The 22,436-nt window shown below is 50.9% G+C and overlaps 5 protein-coding genes across 5 annotated transcripts; 2 read left to right on the top strand and 3 right to left on the bottom strand.

The window, feature by feature from the left end:
* Nucleotides 1-1,126: 1,126 nt before the first annotated feature.
* Nucleotides 1,127-3,399, top strand: CGCA056_v005299 (uncharacterized protein; the record flags this gene model as incomplete). Its single annotated transcript, XM_037320552.1, has 2 exons — nt 1,127-1,534; nt 1,594-3,399. 2 exons carry the CDS (start codon nt 1,127-1,129, stop codon nt 3,397-3,399), a joined length of 2,214 nt encoding a protein of 737 aa, XP_037181929.1.
* A 2,169-nt stretch (nt 3,400-5,568) lies between these two features.
* Nucleotides 5,569-6,024, top strand: CGCA056_v005298 (uncharacterized protein; the record flags this gene model as incomplete). The annotated part of the gene is made up of 1 exon (XM_037320551.1): nt 5,569-6,024. The coding sequence occupies one exon, from the start codon at nt 5,569-5,571 to the stop codon at nt 6,022-6,024; it is 456 nt and encodes a 151-aa protein (XP_037181930.1).
* A 941-nt stretch (nt 6,025-6,965) lies between these two features.
* On the bottom strand, nt 6,966-8,649 carry SEO1-5 (putative transporter SEO1; the record flags this gene model as incomplete). Its single annotated transcript, XM_037320550.1, has 5 exons — nt 6,966-7,085; nt 7,444-7,901; nt 7,963-8,076; nt 8,138-8,310; nt 8,366-8,649. The coding sequence occupies 5 exons, from the start codon at nt 8,647-8,649 to the stop codon at nt 6,966-6,968; spliced, it is 1,149 nt and encodes a 382-aa protein (XP_037181927.1).
* Nucleotides 8,650-9,935: 1,286 nt separating this feature from the next.
* On the bottom strand, nt 9,936-11,683 carry CGCA056_v005296 (uncharacterized protein; the record flags this gene model as incomplete). Its single annotated transcript, XM_037320549.1, has 2 exons — nt 9,936-10,533; nt 10,566-11,683. 2 exons carry the CDS (start codon nt 11,681-11,683, stop codon nt 9,936-9,938), a joined length of 1,716 nt encoding a protein of 571 aa, XP_037181928.1.
* A 4,201-nt stretch (nt 11,684-15,884) lies between these two features.
* On the bottom strand, nt 15,885-18,229 carry katG (Catalase-peroxidase; the record flags this gene model as incomplete). The annotated part of the gene is made up of 2 exons (XM_037320548.1): nt 15,885-17,828; nt 17,900-18,229. 2 exons carry the CDS (start codon nt 18,227-18,229, stop codon nt 15,885-15,887), a joined length of 2,274 nt encoding a protein of 757 aa, XP_037181925.1.
* Nucleotides 18,230-22,436: the final 4,207 nt, after the last annotated feature.

The following is a 22,436-nucleotide window of genomic DNA, read 5'->3' as shown; positions in this document are numbered from 1 at the left end:
AGGCAGCACAGCAGCCGAATGGGACTTTTGTACCATCCGATCCTCCCTCCAATGAAGCCAATGAAGGAAGCAACATGTCTTCGCCCTGAGGAGCAGATGCGGACCGCCCCGCTTGTAAAACCGAAGACGGAGTCCGATATTCCCGTCAATTCAGACCGTTGATCTCCGAGAAGACTCAACGAGCAGTGGAACTCCGCCCAGGCCGCGGCGCGACCAGCTACAGATGATGGAGTAGTCTGAGCCAAGAAAGTTTTCGCAGACTTTAAATGGACGTCTTCCCGTACTTTAATATGACAGAAAATTCGAATGGAGTTGTTGCTGCAAGCGCCAGTCTGAAGTAATTCTACAGAATGGCCAGTGCAAGGTGTATGTCACGACTCTCAGGTACACTCCCTACACAAACTAATATGTTTTCGATTTGTGAAAGTAACGGGCAGTATTATAGATCAAGCAACCAGAATAAACGTACGGATTGACCTCCAACGAAGCCGTCTACAGTGATCTTGGACTTCCACTGGCCAACAAAGCGACAGAGACTTCCCCATATGAAGCTGAGTATCTTTAATCGCTCAAATGCGTTTAAGCAATCATGTTGCGACCTTCCAAAGAGTGGCGGCAGGGTCTTTTGACCCTATTTCTGAACCGCCAGCATGCAGGACGTGACAGTGGTTGCCTAGGCCAACCGACGCCTGAACCTGGCTGATACCCTGGCATCAGCCAACAATCTTTCCCCAAGACAGCAGGGTGAGCCCACAACACCATGGAGAAATGCAACCCAGCATGTTGCTGAGGGGCAGAAATGAACCACAGTCGGTTAGTGCGTTGCATCTCACAGCACTTTAGTTCTGAGCTCACAGGCTTTAGCTTCGATAAGCTCATTTCTGCAGGGGTTTCCAGTGCTTGGCAGTCATGAATGCGATTGATGTTGACGATTGGCTGAAATCACGCAGGTGAGAGAAGAATTGGCGAGAGCCTGGCCACCCCGGGAGGCAGGAATCTATTTCATCTGCCCAATGTCGAATAAGTAGACAATAGCAGTCTCCACAGAGTCAATGCCAACTCATTCTCCCATTTTCTCGCCGTCAGCCGAACCTTCAGACGAGGCTTTTAGCCATTAGAACACAAGATGAGGAAACCCGATGCATCATGGTCGTTTCCCTGGTCCCTGCAACCCAGCACTTCACCAGACTCCCTTAAGCTTACCCGCCACAGCCTAAACCAGCGTGCACCAGAGGATACATCTTACCGGCCAAGAGAAAGCTTCCTCGGCAGCTCTGGGGCCAGCTACTCATCAAGAAACCTGAGAGACGGGGAAAGCAGCTCCAAGGACTACAAGCGCGTGTCTACGAACGAGAAAGGATCTGCCGGCGCCAGATTTCCTAAGCACAATGTTTCCACGTGGACCGCTTTGGCAGATGCAGCTGCAGTCATGCTTCCTCTCGGTGTTCTGATCTTCATTATATTGGTCTGGCGACTGCATGGTACTCGGACCGAGGAGGAGACTGACAGAAAGTGGCGGAACGCCATTACTATGGTAAGTCGATGTTCACGCGCAGAAATTCATTCCCAGTGATCTAACAGATGGCTTTCTAGCTTGCTACTATTTTCCCAATTCTTTTTGCTGCTGTTGTTGGAAGACTAATGGCCGAAGCTGCCCGATGGAGACTCGAAAAAGGATCCAGTGTTGGCAGCCTGGAACAATTGATGGGAAGTCGTACTGTTGGCGCCACTCTGCATACTATGATTGAATTTCGCACAGTCAACCTACTCGGATTCGGTCTGATCTTTATCTGGGCTTTCTCACCTCTCGGGGGCCAGTCAATCCTACGAATGCTGTCCTCGAGATTCATACCCGAGTTCTCGACTACGGATCTTACGTATTTCGATACGGGCGCGAATAATCAACTCAATACCTTGCCTGTGGCCAGTACCGCGTCCATCGTAGCAATAGCCAATGCTGGTGTTCTTGGGTACTTGGCAACAGTGTATGCCTCATTCGTTGCCCAGCCCGACTCCATTCAGGTCGATACGATGGACCATTGGGGAAACGTCAAGATCCCCTTCCTGGACCAAAACGCGCCCAACAACTGGACAGAGATTTCCCACAATTCTCAACAGATTCAATACTCGTCTTTAGCTGGAATTCCTCTCCAATACTCAACCGTTGGGAATGTCACATTCGCGGTCGAGAGTAGCTACGTCCACCTCGATTGCAACAACATCACGAAGTTTCCAATCAGCTTTCCGCAGGATTACATGACGAACATTACGAGCGGATTTTGGGCCAACAGTCATACATATAGTGACAACATTCTGAAGGCCCCCAATGGGACATGGCGCGGGGTCAAGAATCACGTCAACAACACACAAAACCTAACGACTTGGGCTATTGCGCTTGACCGATTTGTCGACCCATTTTGGGCAGATCAGGAAGTTCAAAATGCTCGTTTGGCTGAAAAGCTCAATACCACCGACGTCCAAGCAGACGTCAGAGACGGGTTGAGACTGTTTATGAATGAGACGGGCATCGAGGCTGGCGAGGCGAACTTGCTGCTGCAGATCATCATCCCTAGCATCAAGCCTACTAGAACGCCTGAAACTAAACTCGAAGCTGTGTGCGGTGTTACACAGAGGTACGTGGAGTCTCGTGTGAATTGCACATACGTGCCCACCTCTGGCCGTCACACCTGCGCGGTAGTTGCACAGCGGCCATCCCAGCAGCCGCACGCTCCTGAGGCCATCTCGATTCTCTCTCTGCCACATCTCTTCTATTACATTTCGAAAGAATTCCCTCTAGCAGCAACAGGCCGGCCCCTTGGGGGGTTTCCCGACTTTTCAATCCAGTACCTGAAGGATCCGACATTTAAAGAGCTTAGCTCGTCGCCGGACGTCAGCCTTGATGATCTCCCTGACGATAAGATCGGGATCCGCCTAAACCAACTTCTCAACACGTATCTGATGCTCAGTCAACAAGAGCTCCAGATTACTAGCAGTACTCTGGGTCAGACGGCAAGCTTTGAACCGAACATCACGATCTCGTCAGAAGTCAGTAATCTAGTCGAAGTGTTCCAAGTTTCGGCCTTGTGGGTTGGGTTTTGCCTTGTTTCGTGTCTCATTCTTCTCGCGTGTGGCATTTTAAGCGTCGTATTCACACACTTGGCGCATGGCCCTGAGGTTCTGGGATACGTCTCCACCTTGGTACGTGACTCGAAGTTTATGGACTTGCTCATGAATACCAGCTGGATGGATGGCACGGAGCTCACAAAGGAGCTGAGATCACAGCGTATCAGATACGGATACACGCATCATACTATGGGCGGAGAACCATTGATGGGTGTTGGTTATCAAGCAGATACGGAGCAGATTAAGGACTTCATCGCTCGTTATCAGGATAGGTAGATGACCAAACCTTTCATATGATTCTTGCCGAGAATCCCTGTTCAGTTAAAAGAAAATTTATCTCTATGATGGCATTATGTCGCTCGGGTGTAGCCAGATCACCCGCCGCCTCAAGGAGGTATAGGAAGCTCCTTATTGAGGCTGTCGGTGTTGTATTTGCTCCTAATCTTTGATAATGGTTCGGCAGGTCGCGAGTGAAAACAACTCGTGACCATCAGTTTCCGAGTATTCCCCTGCGTTAGTACCGCGTCATTTCATATACACTGAAGGGCCAGCTTTGTTTAGGACGTGTGTGCGTGTGTGTGTGTGTGTGTGTGTGTGAATATAAGCAGTCCAGGCAGAGTGTGGTATCAGCTTGTACAAGGAAGTCAAATGAGACCCACATGTCTAGCCTGAGAAAACACAGCATTCAGATACGAACCATGTGAAAACACACGATAACTGCCGTTCTATTGGTGGCCTTGCCCCTCTACTTAAAGAGCAGCGAGAGCTTAAGCCTGCTCGGTGGGCCCAATCGTGCGACTCGTCACTGATATCGCCCTCGACGCTGCATCGCACTTGCGCTCCGACCAACAGTTCGGGTGGAGGTGCACAACAACTCTGTGCAACTCTGGTGTGTCGTGTGACGACTGGCAGCTGACTAGTACCTAGTTGGACAAATGGCGGGCTGTAATCAGTCTTTCTGTGGGTTGACATTAGCTGAATTTGAGGAGATCTCTTTTGATCACAAGTGTGCACGGATCCGTGACTCTATCCTTGCTATTCGTTCCTGCGGAGATGCCGGGTCTGGTTCTTGCCGCTCCGGGAATACCGTTTCGGCGCTGGCCGTCTACGCGTCAGGAGCTCACCTCTGACTATCAATCACTCATAAGACAAGTTTAAATGAGGCCCAGAACCATGTTTATGTAGTTGAAACTACTACTAAGGTTATGCATGTTGGAACTCGGTCTCGCTCCCGGTTGTGAGCTCAGAACAAGACGACTAGCCACTTGTCTCGACTTTGTTAAAGGATGAAATGCCATGCATTACCTTCTTCCGCAGAAAACAATGAAGCCTCAAATTCGTAAACTACTCGAATGGAACGGGGTTGTGGACACTTGACTGATGTAGGGCTGGAAATACGACGGTCCATCGCAGGCGATAGGCAGACAAACTTTGCGAGCGAAGCGAGCGGGGGAATCCCTAGGGTAGACATTTGGGGTTGTATATGCGTTGCCGCTTAGACGAGTGTTACTTGTCAGAGACAGGGAGACCGAGTCGGGAGATGATCGCACGAACCCTCAGCGTGGTGGCTATGGTTGTGGGGATGGGGTTCACAGAGAAGGATCAGCCCTGGACTGTGCAAGTCCATCATCGCCCAATGTGCAGTGGCTGCTGCTGCAGTAAGAATGGACATACCATCTCGTTCAACTCGTTGCTTTGTGTGCATGACTTAGCAGCCCCCAGATGTGAATGTATTGGGCGGATGCGTCCCGAATCTGAGCTATATCGACATGACTTCATCACATTCGCGCCTTGTTCCCTAATTAGTTACCATTCTACCTTGGTCACATTTCTAGCACTCTACCAGGTTTACTTACAGTTGCTGTAGATATGGCAACATTTGTTGGGTGTGCCTAAGCCCTATCTTCGGTTTCACTCCGTTCCCTTTAAGCTCCCCTTGAAGGATGATCCCTGTAGAAACTTCGGGGTTGCCGGTGGGAGCTTCTCGTTGGTTGGTCGTTAGGCATCTTTAACAATAACAGCATGGCATATAGCGAATGATGATAGTGTTCATCTCAGGTGGTGGTATTATTCGCATAGTGAATGTTGCGTGTGAGTCAGGGCGCAAGTCAGCGTCTCGGTCTTTATGTCCGCCTAGAATGAGGTGCGTTGCGCGTGAGTCAGGGCACCTGTCAGCCTCTATATTATGTCCGATTAAGGTAGATGAGGACTAACTCCTGACTGCTGAGTCTATTTTATCATGGCTCTTGAACTCTTGGCCGCCTCTTGCGACGCATTTTATTTAACGCAACAGGTTTTGCTGACGTTCCTCTGTCCGACGTTCCTTTCTCAGTCACTTTCTGATCCAATTGACATACAACTGAGTACGATCGATCAACCATAACGAATTCAAAAGAAAAACGGCAATTTAACTCTCGCAACCGTTATTTCCAGCGCCTTCTTACGATGCCGACATCACCACTTCCCCGACTCCTCCTAATGGGCCTCTTCGTCGTCCATGCGATGGCTGGTAACTGCTGCTGGAGAGACAGCTGGGGAAACAGCTTGCAAGACACCGGATACGGCAATAGGAACTACAACTATGATACGCTATGGCTCACATGGGACGAGCCTGCACAGATCGTTCGATGTGGTCTCTCTGGCAACTTTCAGCCCGGAACGAAGTGCTCCTCTGCAACCTTCAATGACGAAAACGGCAACCTTCAAGCATTAACGAACATCACCTTTGGTAGCGACCCTCAGCCCTTCCAGTTCCGCATAGGTATTAATCCGGGGAGCTGCGACCCTTTGCCAAACGATAAGGTCGTCACCGGCTGGGAAGGCTGGGGAGTGTTCATGTGGGAGGGCCATGAATTTGCCACAGAGCCGCTGGGACTCTGCAATACGGACCTTTCAGCGTGAGCCCGGCATGGCTTCTTTTCTACATACGTTGGACTGCAGTACACGGCATGCGGGGTTGTATCTGAACAGCTCATACGAATATCGATCGACATTTGTTTCCTAGCTAATAGCGAATTTTGTACTCGGAGAAATACCAAAGTCTTTTGCTGATCTTAAGTACTGAAATCCACTCGCATGGTTTGAACTCAAAACGCCGCTCGAACTGGTCAGTCGCGCTCTAGACGCACGCGTGTTGGCGATCTGCGAAGAGACCGCTGTGCTTCCGTACCCGATTGTGGTACTGGGTCGTCGCAGTGTCAAAGATCTATTACCATCGCTCCGTCACTCTTTCAGGGGTTCCATGTAAAGAAGCCCCGCAAGTACCACGCCAATCTCCAAGATCGTGGGATAGATGTAGATGCTCACGCGAGCTCATCCGAACCTAAGGTACGCAACCACAAGTAGTAGACTCTCTCATTTCCGCACAGGTCCGCAGAACTCCGCTCATCACCCCGATAGATCTTCAGATCCATGATCGGTGGATCTTCGTGTAAAAGCTTAATGCTCAAGCATAACAACGCTTTCAATTCCACGAATCTGGCGTGATGTGAGATGCTGGGGTCATTCAGACCACATGCAGAGGCAAATTTATCAGTGGGCGGAATGATTGCGGAGTTGAGGGATTCGGTCATTTAGTGTTTAGACCTCAGACAAGTCAAACTTCAGAATTTATGTCCCCGCCACGGGCTACCAGGAACACTATACTTCAAACGTATTTTAAAGTATTATCAATTTAGTGAATGACAGTGTGAGCAAATTCTGTTTAGGTAATATGATGCCCACCCACCAGTGTTCCGTTTCTATGTGAGAAACCATTTCTCATCGCGTGGGTTTCTTCCTTGACCATAGCTCCTGCAAGCACCATTAAAAAGGCCAAATACTTCTACGTCACTATCTACCCCCTATCTTAGAGGTTTCGTGGCTGATAGACGTGCGTCCAGGACCTTTCTCAGCCACAGGTATACCAGACTGCTGGGTCCCTTCCTTGGCCGAAGAGACCAATTCAGTTTCTTGTTGCCCATCTGTCTCCTCATCAGATGGACTGGTGTCTTGTCTCTTATCTCTCTTCAGGTAATAGTGCATAATCCGCGTGAATAAGATCAGCGCGACAGCGCACCCAAGGCAAAAAGAGAAACCCTTTCTGTATCTTGGAGACTCGACCGTCGGAAATGTTAGCAAGGGCGTCCATGCCGTTGAACTCTGAGACAACAGATTGATGAGCACCAAGGTGAAGCTTCGCTCCTCGGGACTGTCTCGCAGTAAATTGTTGACCCACCCGTGGAAGACGGACGACAGGGCGTTAGACCAATACATAGTTGCGAACCCAAACCACAAGCCTGCTTCAGGAACTGTCCATATAGTCAACAAGACTAGTCCCACAGCGTTCAAAAAGGAGCAGATAGTGATGGCCCATGCTGGTCCGAGGAAGAGGTCCGAAGCGAAACAGGCGATAAGCGTGTAGGCAATACCCAACGCCGGCGAAATTGTGCCGAGCTCGTTGACCTTTGCTGCACTGTATCTACCGAGACTTTTGATCCAGAGGAGATAAGATCCGGTGTTCTTGTGGATACCGGCATTCCAGAAAAGAACGTCTGTCGTGATAACCAGCCAGAAACGGAACCCCAAAATGGTGCGCTTGATATGACCAAATTTCATCTTGCCGTGTAGCACATGCCCGTGCTTCTCGAGGCGCTCTCGAGCAACTCGAAGATCATTTTCGTTGACGCACCATTTATTGGGCTGATCGACTGTTCCTGGGATGACGAAGTAGCCCAAGATGCCTACAGGAATTGTGATCAAGGCACAGATGATGTACATCCAGCGCCATCCTTCCATGCCTGTATACCGAAGTTAATAACCTGATTTAAGCGGTTCTAAGTTTTTTAAACGTGGTCTCACCGCGAACTCCCTCCAAAGAAGTTGATGCGCCCGCTTGGATCAAGCCTGCAGTCAGAGTGCCAGCAGCTAAGCCTGTGTAGAAAATGGCCACCACGGCGAGCAATCTCGTGGCCTCTATACCAAGAACCTGATTTTAAATGAGCAGCTATACGGTCGATGAACAGCCCAGACATACCGAAAACGTAGTGCATAGCGGGGAAGAAGGCGGCTTCAAACCAGCCTACCATGAAACGATACGCCGCCAACTCTGCGTAGGAGTTGACGCGATACTGAAGAAGAGTGAACACTCCCCACAGGACGTCGCAGATCGGCACCAGATACTGTATAGGAACATATGTCATGATGAATCTGCAGGCTCTATCAGCGCTGGTACCAGAATATTCAACTCCTCAGAAGGGCTTACAAAAAGGGGATTTGTCCAAGCACTGAGCCAAGGGTAAAAATGGTTTGAAGTTGTACGAGCTCATTCCCGTAGAACCCAAGGTCTTCTTTCATGCCAGCCACATAGGCATTATTCAAGTTAGACTGGTCGATGTACTTGACCCAATACCCTAGGACAGAGTACGGGACCAGGAACATGTCGATTTTAGTGATGAGACGGCGCTCCTCCGGGGTGTCGTCGTCAGAAAACCATTTGATTTTCCACCATTTGTCCCGCGGGACGGACTCTTTCAAAGCCGATGCCATGATGGTCTGACAGCTTTGGGTGAAGTACTCGAAATCACTTGGTTGACCAAGTCAAAAGTAAGCGGAGGCTCGTGCTTGTGATATATCTTTCATTTTTGGACCCGTTTGGGCCAGTCTTATTGTCTTCAAAATTTCAGATGAGCCATTGCGCAATAGAACCCAAGAGAATTGCAATCTTTCTGATGCACCACAAGCTTGTGAAGTTGGGGACCGAACTGGTGAAAAGTGGAGGGACAAGACGCGAAGGAAGAAGTGGCCAGGGTGGAAGTGAAGAAACGGCGATAACAGCATGCGATATCGGTAAGTAGAGCCAACGTAATCACATCCAATGCTACGATGGGTCGTTGACATCGAGTAGCGAAGACGGTCACAGGGCGATCGCGGGATGATGTGCTGCAACCCCACAATGATGATAGACGCAATCTTGCTTCGACAGTTTTGGCTCACTTTAACGCATTAAAAGTTCGAATAAAAGGCTGGCTGGCCCATCAAGAATCTTCAATGGCGGATTGATTTACCCTTTCTCTCACGTGAATCTTTCCGAAAGACGCGTTCTCTATCATGTTTGCCATAATTCAAGCCGGGTCCAGCTACGTCTTCGACGCGACTGGTGGTGCAGAACGCCTAATCTTGCGCCGAAAAGCACTGAAGATAAAACTTAGTAACCCAGACAGAATACATTTATCATTTGATCTCAGAATCACTCATGTGATGATTAACACCCTAATTTAATGCGATGCTTGCCTTGAACGTCGAAAAGATGCACGTATTGCAGCCGCGGCGCTTGGCCAAAATTCATACGTGACTGGCCAGGTTGGATTTTAGTTCCCCATCAGAAGAGGAACACTAGGAAAAGTTGCTCTTCTTCATTGATTCGGTCGCAGATCCCCGTGAAAGAGGTCATAATTACGAAATGCGTGAACTTTTACCTCCTTCAGCCGGGCGGCGGGTGCTGGGCGATTTCTGATGCCCGGGAAATTGCTCTACACAAGGAATCCTGCTGTCAAGACTGAATGTTATGGGCTCCAGGCAAATGTGTATGATTGTGTTGGAGTGGCTCAAGTCTGGATTACTATGTTAAAAAATGATTCACTCCCTCAACCCTTCTTTTCTGTGCGGCTGCCACGAGTTTCTGTAGTTTATCAGAGGTGGAGGGAAACTAGAGAGTCCCGTCAGCAACGCTGCATCTGAATTACGCTGTACATCTCATGAGAACGTTTGGATCAAAATAGAATTCTTGATGCATTAAAGAATACAGGCCATCGCATTTTGTTGATTCAACACACTCAAGGAAACAAGTCTAAGTACTCCCCAAACCGATTCTCGAGAATGCCCGACCGAACGAGTTGTCTTTCTGACACAAAGGGACGCTCAAACCTAGGCTCGAAGTCGTCCCTCTGCATTCCAAAACCATCTTGCACAATGGGCTTCGCCGGACCCTCGCCCGACCGGCCTCCCGTTATCACAGCTTGCCGTCGAACGTACGGGTTGCCGCCTTCGTCGTAAAGAAACTCCTGTAACTCATTCTCTAGCCAGATTGCGCGCCCTCCCAGAATACGATCTATCCAATCTCGAATGAGCAACCGAGGTCTTATAGCACGCCCCTGCCAGCCCAGATCATCGCGGATATGAAAGAGCAGCTCTCTGTAGTCACCATTATTCCCCATGAACATCAGAAAGCTGAGTTCTACAGAGTGCAGGGTTTGCGGTAGTACGGCGAGAAAGTCGAGTAGGTCTTGCTGCTTGACAAGGAAGCGCGACAGCCCTAAGTGCGCTAGGTTCTTCCATGCCTCTACAGGAAATATTGATCGCAGGGGGATAAAGTGATCCCTCGTAGCGTTTGGAGGCTGTGGCTCCTGTCCGAGGCTCCCGTCCTCATAGTCTCTAGTGTGAAGCGTTGTAAGTCGGCCTCTAACATCTGCTTCAGGCGTCCATTACGGAAGGCCAGGTAGTTGTTGTTCTCCGCTCCGCAGATCATGAGGTTGAGACTGAGCGTGGTGAAGCCTGGCTTCTTGATCACGGCGGCGAGGTGGTCGTACTCAACGCATGGCTCCGGTGCATGGAGGATGCCGCACGTGAGCCCCGAGTGGATTTGATTGCCGTCGAAAATCAGCTTCGTGATCTTCGAGGTCGCGCTCCGCTGCTGGGCGACGATGCGGACGACATGGCGGAATCCGCGCCATTTATCCTTCGCGTCCTCGCGCTCCCACGTCTCGTAGCCGGCTCCTTCCTCGTCCTTAGAAGCTGGCCAGCTGCGAGGGAGCGGGTAATTGAAGCCGTACGGAAGAGCGCGGATAGCGGGGGTCGGGTATAGCGGCTTAAATAGAATACCGTGCGCGGCGGGCGTTAGAGTGATCCTATTTAGAAAGGGGAATCTATCTTTCTCAAGCGCCCATTCCAAAGCAGCTATATCAGCCGATGTAGAAAGTACTTGTTCTTGTTTCTTAAGTAGCTCTTGGTAGTAGGCGTAGGCGACGTCAAGAGGTAGCAGGGCGTCAAGCTGCTGAAAGGTCTCAACGTGCTGCGGTAAGGTTTTGACGTCGTTATCTCGCCTTTCCTCTAGGTACTCAATGTTCTCTTTGCAACGTATAAAGAACCAGATCGGAACACTACGTGGGATTTTTTTTGGTCCATCGTTATCAACTTCTTCTTCCAGGTCGTCTGGGTATTCATCCGCGTACACGCATTCGTCGTCGTACTCGCCCTCGAACGTCACGAAATCGGGCGGTGTCTTCTCATAACGAGCATCGTCCCAGACGATCTCCCGGACATTGCGGCGGAAGATATCGTGTTCTGCGATAGCACGAAATACTTGCACATCCAGGAGACTAGCGGATATGAAGACGCGGTTGAAACGGAGATGGGGACTAACGAGGTGGGCGAGCTTTTTGCAAGTTAACCGTAGAGCTTTGAGATGGCAGTTATCGAGTTGAGCGAAGACAAGGGCGCATATTTCGAAGGGGGAGGTGGCGATGAAGTCGATGACAGATGCATGCCTCGTAGACGAACCGAAGCCGTATCGAGGGGCCGCCATAGCAGGTGATTCGACAAACGAAGAGGAGAGGCAAGCACACGAGATGGCGGATGAAACGAGAATGGAATGATTGGCGTTGTTTGCCTGCTTGTTGGTCGGCTGGCCTCAAGATATTTGGCAATTGGGGCCGTGAGGCTTTAAGTGCGAAATTCGGTTGCAGTTTGTTGCTCGCGTATCCATAAGTAGTGCGTTTGTTGGAGCTCTTCTACATGGGCTCCAAGCCAAGCCGCAATACAGTACTCCGGCACTCCACCGCGACCGTATCGGGGTTCCGCTGATCAATTCCGCACTTAGTGGGATATCTATTGCACGCACCGCCTTATGAAGACTGAAAGTAAAACTTAATGCTTATGCCCTCTCGACGACTACAACGCCAAGATATAACAGGTCAAACACGACAGGACTACCACATAAATCAATGCTCTTTTAACATCTGGATAAGTCGCGCTGCTCGGTGGAAACTCGCTCTGCGGAACGCGGCTACCTTCGGAGATGTCCTTGGTAGCTAGGCAGGCAATCTCTGCGGCGCTATATTGATTTTCTCCTGGAATCCGAGCGGTGATAACGATGGGAACTGGTTGTCGGACAAGCAAGTCGTATGAATCAAGGAAAGCTTCCTCTGCAACAGGAAGAGACTTCCCTTGCCACATTACCATCTGGGTCTGATAGTCCCCCGGGAGATCTACTCCTGGCAGGCCATTCAATGTGCAGTCTTGCTGGGAGAGATTGAATGGTTTGCCTGCCGTGCGATGTTAGTACTCTTGAGTTACTCATGCCGGATCGTGGTTAGTCAACAAAAAGACATACTTGTCCATAGCCGTATCGGCCGGTCGCAGGCTTCCTCGACATCGAGGTTGGGGCAGTCCCCGTCACGTGGCCGTGGTGCGTCTCTTAACGCTTTCTGACACTCCTCACTCAATATCCCATCGCAGCTCGCGTCAATGTCGTTACTTTCTGCTGAAGTTGAATCTGAAGTCGCATTCAAAGCGTCCATCTCGTAGTAGCAAAGTTCAATCTCTTGGCTGCTTGTCGTTTTAAGAAGTGATTCCGGCACACTAAGAAATGCGGCATGGTCGCCCCAAGAGGAGACATCCTTAACGGCAGTCGTGTTTCTGGCAAGGCGAAAGTGAAATGTCATCGATAAGTGCCAATCGTCTTGCTCAGGAAGGGAGAGGATTGTTGTGCCAGTAGCGTTGAACGCACCATCGCCCTCGTTTAGATCTTCAACAATTCGCGGGCATCGGTTATCGGAGCTATCGTTGTTGGTTTGGGCCACAACAGGGAAACCAAAGTAGATTGAAGAAGACACTGTGAGGAGGTGACTGGTAAACTTCATCATGGCAAAATATTCAATAGGTCGCTGCTTCCCACAAAGCAAGGACGGATAAAACTTTGTGTTTATATGTGAATGAGCTGAGTCGGTACCCTGCCTGTCGATCGCATCATTGACCATGTTGCCATAGACTGTAGCTAATTGTAATGTGACGTATTTAGCGCAATTATATCGTGCTTGGCAACTGATGTTTCCCCACATTGATTTCGAATAAACGGTCAGAAACGTATTGATACTTACTTTTGTAAGTACATATGACATCAGATCCAAGACTTAGCTGCATTTGCCAAGATGTAAGATGACTTGAATGCTAATTTGACTGCCTAATGAGGCCTTAGTTATTGGCCATCACGGTTCTCAAAGGTCTAGAAGAAATTCGTCCTGGTATTCTTTATTTTCTGCGAAGAAAAAACTCAGTCACATGCGAACACGCTTGGGATGCGCGATGACGAATGGAATAGTCGCCCAGGGAGAAGTCAAAATACATTTATTGGAGACTTACTGTGTGTGAAGCCTACCTTTTGACAATCGCGCGACAAGAGTCCCATTGCAATGTGGATGACGGCAATCGATCATTTGCCGCCAAGCTCACCAACGAATCCTTCCGTGGTTCAAGAGCATTTAGATCCGAATATGCTTTAACCAACCAGGACGTTGCAGCATGCATAGCTATGGGTGGTCTGTCTGTCCTGAGACGAGAATGGACCAGCGAATGTACGAGTTCGCATTTGTTTGAGGTATTGATAACGACTAGGGCGAAGCTCGTGAAATGAAATGACCCTAAGCCAAAATCTAATGAGTACTGGAAGAACAAGCCAGTAGTCTGACGAGTGATAGCCGCTTGTGCGCATGTGATGATCAGTTATTCGGCAACCCTCTATTTCCTTACGGAAACAGAAGAAATGTCTGCGTGATTGGCAACAAATACTAAAATAAAATGTTGGTGGTCATGAGCTTCCTCCAAGATAGTCCCGACATCTCCACTCAGACTAACCTACTGCTCCTTTAACGCAACATTTGCCTTTGTCTGCTTCACCACAGACCGAGCTCCTTCGGCATAGGTAAGTTATAACAGAGTCTAGACGCTACACCAACACATTTTGGTCCTCCCCGCCACCAAGTCTCGCCAGCATACTCGTTGCATTATACCGCATGTTCACCTGTGTGGCTGTCAGGTTTGGATCGGCTGGTAGGTCCGGGTGTTTCACAGCGTCGTCTAAGATATTCGGCAGCCATTCTTACAGATTAGTGCGACGACGAGCGTTACTGAGGCTTGCCTGAACCTCCGCGGTACCCTCCATGTAGTTTAAAACGCTTGTATGCATTCAAACTGGCAGTGGGGGGTGGGTGTCGAAATCAACTGTATGGCAAGCGACACTGTTCCTGAGAGTTTGCGCGACTATCGTGGAGTTCCTGGGTATCATATATTTGCGGTTCTGGCCTGGTGACAGGTTCGGGCCCGCCCGTTCCGGGGATTTTATCCACCTGGGTATCCAACTGTGAGATGAAGGTGAAATTAGACTTACTGGAAGAGAAAAGTTTAACGGTGGGAAGTTGGCCTCGGCCCACTGACAAATGCGACGAGCTTCCCGGCCACACTGTTGGCTGAGAAGTGGATCACAGCCGAGAAATACAGTTTTGTCGCTCAACAGGATCTTGACCAGCGTCCAGTGGTCTCCGTCGAAAAAGAGCGGCAGCAGCATGGCGTCTCAGCCAGCGGCTTTACGCCTTGGGAGTGATGGCAACGAGTGATCAGGTTTGACAAGGTGTGTTTCGCCAGCGTAGTATCTCGGGCTCTGGGCATACGCAACGACAACACCCACGAAGAAATGGATGATGTCATCGCTCAGTCATTTGCGCTTGTCTAGCTGCTTCCGTGCTTTGTCTGGGACATCACTATCAAAGATGGGCTTGCGGAAGGCGACGAAGTGATGGTGATGGGTTCAGGACTTTTAAGCGGGCGCTTGAGCAAAGCGGATGAGAGAACAGGTGATGATCAGGAACTGTCAAGGAGAACATTGTCGTCGGAAAGGGAGAGAGGTAAATGGTTGCTCCCGTAGTCTTGCCCTTGTCCTCTAATCTTGGCATCACTGTCCGGAAACAAAAGTAGTCATCGCGCTTTTGCAGCTACCAATGCATCTCATTCAACCGGGCGACGCCGTCACAAGGGACGTACGAGCCCTGCATCATCTGGGCTATGAGAGAGATGACGCTTTTGGACTCATAGTAAGATTCAGGCAGGACGAGTCCCGCGTTGTGAGCGATCGCGGTGATAGATTTGAGGTTGGAAAAGTCTGCCAACGGTAGCTTCTCGTATGTCATTGGAGTGTCGCTAATCATCTTGTGCCAAAGAAGTTTTCAGCATTAACCTCCCTGAAGCCCGTCCCGCAATTTCGTTGCGACATCGGCGTAAGTTTCGTTCTTGACCTCGTGGTTAATTCCGAGGGAACGATGCCTCTTGGTAACCATCGATATTTCTACTTAACAGCAGGGTCCGATGGGATCAGCCCATGGATCGTAGATCGTTTACACTCCTTCGCGTAGGTGCGTATGGTCTGTTTCACTAAAAGACGTGTTTTTGGTTACATATTTATATGACTTTGTGAGCTCTAGTGATGACTCCAATGTCCAGTGGATTGTGCGAGCATGTAGCAGTTATCACACAGTTGAGAGTACATCGCAAGATATAAATTTCAAAGGACCAGGATGTTGAATGGTAAAGATTTATTACAGCCCAAGACACAAGTAAATTGCCCTATTTGCAAACTTAATAGGCTACATCGGGAATCTCATAACAGAGAGCAAGATACCTACCGTCATCATGCCCCGCACTTAAGCAACTTTTTTAATTTATCGTGACACGTCAATCTAGAGGCGGCTTGGAAGGTTCGAGCCTTTCTTAACGTCGAAGCGGTCCAGGTTCATGACCTTGTCCCAAACCTTGACGAAGTCCTGCACGAACTTCTGGCCACCATCGGCCTGGCCGTAGATCTCAGCCACGGCACGGAGCTCAGCCTGAGAGCCGAAGACCAAGTCGACGCGGCTGGCAGTCCACTTCTTGGAGCCGCTCTTGCGATCGCTGCCCTCGAAGACGTCGGGGTCGCTGGTGGCCTTCCAGACGGTGCCCATGTCCAGGAGGTTGACGAAGAAGTCGTTCGTCAGAGCACCAGGACGGCTGGTGAAGACACCGTGCTTGGAGCCGTCGTAGTTGGTGTTCAAGACACGGAGACCTCCGACCAGAGCGGTGAGCTCAGGAGCAGTCAGGGTAAGGAGGTTGGCGCGGTCAACCAAGAAGTTCTCGGTCTTGACGCGGCGTGTTGACTTGCCGTAGTTGCGGAAACCATCGGCAATAGGCTCGAGGTGGCCAACAGACTCAACGTCGGTCTGTTCCTGTGACGCGTCGGCACGGCCAGGGGTGAAGGGAACGGTAATGTTGTGTCCCGCGTTCTTAGCGGCTTGCTCAACACCGGCAACACCACCAAGGACGATTAAGTCGGCCAAAGACACCTTCTTGCCACCAGAGGCGGAGCTGTTGAACTTCTGCTGGACCTTCTCGAGGACTGAGAGGACCTCCTTAAGCTGGCCAGGGTTGTTGACCTTCCAGTCCTTCTGGGGAGCCAAGCGAATGCGGGCTCCGTTGGCACCACCACGCTTATCGCTACCACGGAAAGTGGATGCGGAAGCGAAGGCGGTAGAGATGAGCTTAGAGCCGTCAACACCAGTGGCAAGAATCTCCTTCTTGAGGGCGCCGACATCCTGGTCGTTGATGACAGCGTGGTTGACCTCAGGGATGGGGTCTTGCCATATGAACTCCTCGGTGGGAACCTCAGGGCCGACGTAGCGGGAACGGGGACCCATGTCACGGTGGGTGAGCTTGAACCAGGCCTTGGCGAAGGCATCGGCGAACTGGTCGGGGTTCTCGAGGAAGCGACGAGAAATCTTCTCGTACTCGGGGTCGAAGCGCATTGACAAATCAGTTGTCAACATGGTGGGGAGGTGCTTCTTGTTGGGGTCGTAGGCATCGGGAATGATAGGCTCGGCGTTCTTTGCCACCCACTGGTTCGCGCCCGCGGGACTCTTGGTAAGCTCCCAGTCGAACTTGAACAGGTACTCGAGGTATTTGTTGCTCCACTTGGTGGGAGTGGCGGTCCAGGTGACCTCGAGACCGGAGGTAATAGTGTCAGGGCCCTTGCCAGAGCCGTGCTTGTTCACCCAGCCGAGACCTTGCTGCTCAATGGGAGCGCCTTCAGGCTCGGCGGCGACGTTACTATCGGGGGCCGCGCCGTGAGTCTTGCCGAACGAGTGACCACCAGCAATGAGGGCAACGGTCTCCTCGTCGTTCATGGCCATACGACCGAACGTGACACGGATATCTCTTGCGGCAGCAACGGGATCGGGGTTGCCATCGGGACCCTCAGGGTTCACGTAGATAAGACCCATGTGGGCAGCACCCAAGGGCGCCTCAAGCTCGCGAGTGTGGATGTCCGACTTGGTGTCCTGAGATCCGTCGACAACACCAGGGCCGTCCTTGCCCTCGTGGCCGTGGGCATAGCGGATATCGTTACCCAGCCATGTGTTCTCACCTCCCCAGTAGACGGACTCATCAGCCTCCCAGGTGTCAGGGCGACCACCGGAGAATCCGGCAGTCTTGAAGCCCATGGACTCGAGGGCAACGTTACCGGCCAAGATCATGAGGTCGGCCCATGAAATCTTGTTGCCATACTTTTGCTTGATAGGCCACAATAGGCGGCGAGCTTTGTCGAGACTGACGTTGTCTGGCCAGCTGTTAAGAGGAGCAAATCGCTGCTGGCCCTGTGCGACGAAGTTCGGTTAGCAACTTGATCCAAAGCGGTGGTTCGGAGCGGGCTCCGAGTGTAACTTACCTCGCCACCACCTCCACGACCGTCCTGCACACGGTATGTTCCTGCGCTGTGCCACGCCATGCGAATGAAAAGACCTCCGTAGTGACCAAAGTCAGCTGGCCACCAGTCCTGAGAGTCGGTCATCAGAGCTGTGAGGTCCTTCTTGACGCCCTCGTAGTCGAGGGTCTTGAATGCAGCAACATAGTCGAATTCCTGGCCCAATGGGTTGGTGACCGGAGTGTGCTGGCGGAGAATGTTGAGCTTCAAGGCGTCGGGCCACCAGTCGCGGTTCTTGGTGCCACCACCGCCGGTGTTCATCAGGCGGGTGGCTGGACACTTGCTCTCGGCCATGATTGCTGATTATTCTCTTGTGTAATCTGCTGTGGTATCAATGATGTTTTCTGTTTTGCGTCTTCAATTGATGGAAGAAAGGCAAAAGCAGGGAGGAAAAAAGAAAGTCGATCGCCCTCTACAGACCCGGAACAGGGACGAGAACCCCGCGTTTTATGGCTAAGGGTCATGGCGACGCCCCCCGACCCCTCATCCAGTTGCATGACCAATAGCCAGAATCTTGTTGGCGGTTGGGCGGGATGGACCAAAGCCGAGTACATAGTGAATACCACTGTGCGCTCACATCTATTTCCCAATTATCTTGCACTAACGCGTGACAGCAGCCATCCATTCCAGACTCGATTCTAGTGCGGGTGGGGGCGAGGGACGTGGGAGGGCAGCTTGGGAGGCAGCTCGGGCCTGGTATGACAAATGGTGGGAGCTAGGAAAGCCACGGGATGGCGATGTTCTCAGGGTCCTTGTGTTCGAGACGATCTAGATCAATCGCGGCAAGCCCGTTGCGGTCAATCCGCAAGGCCTTCCATTTGTTCTCTCCTTCCACGGACGTTCACCTCGAGGCGAGAGGCAACAAAACGATTGTCCCTTTGTTATCCACCTGTTAAGAGCCAGCTAGGGCGTGCTCTGGTTGCTATGACGCGCACATTGGGATGATTTAGAGCTCTCCCTAGCAGATTTCGGAGGCATTGCCACACTGGGCCGTTAGCCTCACAGTCCCAATAAGATGCAACAGTACCGTGAACTTGCGTGACCAGCTTGGAACAGTAGCTTGGGCCGAGTCAAAATGCCGTGCGGGGAGGACCCATCGAGGGAAACTGTGAGCCTGGGGAAAGGGAATGTGCAGCAGATCGACACACCATCTTTTGTCCAATCGAAACGAACATGATAAGCAGAAACCATGTGGAATAGTTAAACAGTGACATTGAGTTGCAGCAGGGTGGAGGTACCTCTGGGTCCCTCTGCCCCGTCTGTCCACATTCCGTTCGCTCCGAGCCGGCAGCCCCAGCCTGTCCACTTCTGCTATCACTCCATGTTGTGTTCAGTTGAAATACGTTGTGCGTGAATGGCTGTTGTCTTAAAACTAAACCCGCAGTATGCTCACTTTTCTCTAACCTCAGGTGGTTTCTCTGCGGTGAAGAAAAACGAAGCATGCAGCAAACTGTTCATATTCGCCGAACCGAACCGCCCGCGCGACCCCTCTCTTCTTGCTATATATACCGGGCTGCATGAGAAAGCGACCGGGGGTAAGCTTCTCGAGAACCTCGGCGACGTCACTCAACCCCACTCTGTTTCCTCGGTGCCGCGTCGACACCAGACACTGGTTCTCTGATTACCAACGCTAGCTCCCAAACCAGGGTAGTCTGCGACAGAGATGGTACTCGATAGAAGGCCTCTGAAGCTAAGACCGCCGATGACCGGCGGACTTTTGATGGTGTACTGGAACTATCACAGGCGAATGGGATATCGATACCCCAAGATATCAAATCTTCACTACACACATCGACAGCAACCTCTACGGCCCCCGTCAAGGAAGACGAAAAGAAAACGGCCAGCTCGCATTGGACATTAGGCTTATGCGTTGTCGAACCTTCTTCGATTTTGATGGCTGCTGACCACCGCTGCGCCCAAGCTTCTTCCTCTCCCCCGCAACGCTTGGCAACTCCGGGATTCGTGCGAAACATCCCCGACTCGCGTTCTTGTTTTTTGCCATCCGCTCAATTCGCCGATTGACCGGCATCGCACAGTCGCTGGACCCCACCGGTCAGTCGTTCGCAATCGTTGATATCATAGACTCTGAGAGGCGGAGCATTGAGAGCCCAGAACACCGTTGGATGGACCCGTAGTCACATGCTAGCAAACCCCCTGTATCCTAGCAGCGATGGGCCGCCACCAGTGGATTTTTCTTCAACGTCAACCGTACGCTTGGAATTTGAAGTCTGGGCGACGACACCTTGGAGGCTAATGGGGCTAACTGAATTCACACATTATTAATGGTTTTAGAGAACAATTGGCTGAAGCAAGCTTTGAGTTCCACGTGGGTTGAACACGGGAAGATGGTGTGCGAAGCCGACTGGGAATTCAGTCCCTACGTGTGCAACCCAATTGTGGCAACTCCAGGTGGATGAACCAATTACTCACAGGATATGTTGAAATTTTTCTTGTTACTATTGGAGTAAGTTTAATACCGTTTCGTTTCGACTGCCTTCGACCCTATCCAAGAGTACTGCTCCAGCCGCTGCTCAATATTTTGTCTCGTCTCAAGATGTGGCGACCAATTGAATGTCGCGCATGATATCTTGCGCTTCGCAGCCTTCTCGACGGGATCATGTAGCTGAAGTCTTATCAGAGTTCAGGCGGCGGCTGTTTTAAGTAGATGACAGCTGTTGTCGATGCATGTATCGTCAAGTCACCCGTAGTAGTTCGTGCTACTTCTCCTTCCAACATTGACACCTTCTGGGTGAAACATGACGTGCAAGGAAGAGCTGTTCACTGGCTGCGCTAAGTCCAGTTGTGTGGCTGGTGGGATTCAGCCGTAGAGCTAATGCTCCGAAGGAAATCTCCAGCCGCGGCCCGCGGGTGTGACTGCCCCGTCAAACGAGATATGCACCGATTCTTCCTAGACCAGGACGAAGATAGGGGTGCGGAAATCGTCAGAGTTACGGGTTGACATCCTTTGCTCGAGCCTATGAAGGTGAATTCACGTATCACGAACATTATCAAGCAAATTACTTGCTTCGCACATATTTTGGAACAACTTCAATCTTACATCGATGAACATACACTGTTCTTTTTTGATGGGAAACTCGAACCTGTGAAGAGGCCATGCACGGATCTGCAAATACTTCAATGATTCCATATTTTCGCTAGCCTAATGGATAATGCTGATTACGCCTAATTGCAGCAAAGAACACGTCCCAGCTTTTGTTATAGCACTGTGGCTACATCGAGTTGTGATCTGTCTTCAGTGAGAGAACGGTGTAGCCTTCACAAAAGATGACGTATACATCTCGTAGCTATTTGAAGCCACAAGAACAACTTTTTGGTCGAACTCAAATGCAATGTCGAAGAGTCGAGAAGCAAAAGAAATGTTTCGATACTTGCACAGACGATGAGAAAACCAATCATCACATGGACTTTCCTATTAGCCCACCACTTTCCTGGGATACAGTTAGTGATGCGTCAAATCAACAGGAATCATTATCGTGTTACCCCTTCACGCCTGCGGCGTTTGTGCTTCCGCCATAATATCGTACCGGCCATACCTAACAGTGATGCCGAAGCTGTCAAGGTTAGCACACTCGCCGAGAATTCCATGTTGGACGGGTCGCACCTATGCCTCCCAGCACTCCGATTACCACTACTCCTGCCCCCGTGGTGAAAGAAACACCATTGTTAGCCGGTAAAGCGGATGGCTGCGGTGTTGTGTCGGCAGCCTCACTGGGGAGTGGGATCGTAGAGGATGTATGTGATGTAGAGGGGAACGTAGGCACCACGGCAGGCGCGGTGACGGTGACCGTTTGAGGAGGCTGAGTGACGAAGACCGTGTTTGTTGGGCTAAGGCTGGGCTGACTGAGACTGCCGCCAAAGTTCGGTCCTGATGGAGCTGGTTGAACCGATGGAACTGGTTGAACAGATGGAACTGGCTGAACAGATGGAACTAATGGAACTCGCGTTGAGGTGTGAAATGTTGTTCTTGGAACTGGCAGTGTAGGAGTAGCTGGATCAGGAGGCGGGCGTGTTGATGTCGGTATCGGTGTTGATGGACGAGTTGATGATGGAGTGAGCAGAGCCGGCTTTGATGTTGTTGCATGTGGGATCGCAACTGCTGGTAGGTCCGAGACGATCAAAGGTCGGTTTGGTGTGAGTGGCCCAGTCGGAGTGTTCGGATCAGTGCGACCTTGTTGCTGCTGCTGCTGTTTTTCTTGTTGTTGTTGCCTACGGACAATCTCGAGGTCCAGCCTGGGTGGAGGAGCCGCCCTCCTGTTGGCCATCGATAGACCAACCATTATGAGTGTGAGTCTTGGAGGTAATCTGGAAGGATATGTGTAAGACTTGGGATCTCTAGGCTTTAGAGAGAAGTGGAACAGGTCAGACAAACCAGTGGCGGAGCAAGTTCAGACCTGGAAGCCTATGAGAATGTCCCGAGGGGGACTGATTGTCATGACAGCTGAGTCAACATGAGTCTGGTCTTGTCAGGATATGAACCACT

This window comes from Colletotrichum aenigma (genome assembly GCF_013390185.1).
Source record: "Colletotrichum aenigma strain Cg56 chromosome Unknown KSG_Cg56_contig03, whole genome shotgun sequence".
Lineage (NCBI taxonomy): Eukaryota > Fungi > Ascomycota > Sordariomycetes > Glomerellales > Glomerellaceae > Colletotrichum > Colletotrichum aenigma.
This window is presented reverse-complemented; position numbering and strand designations above follow the sequence as displayed.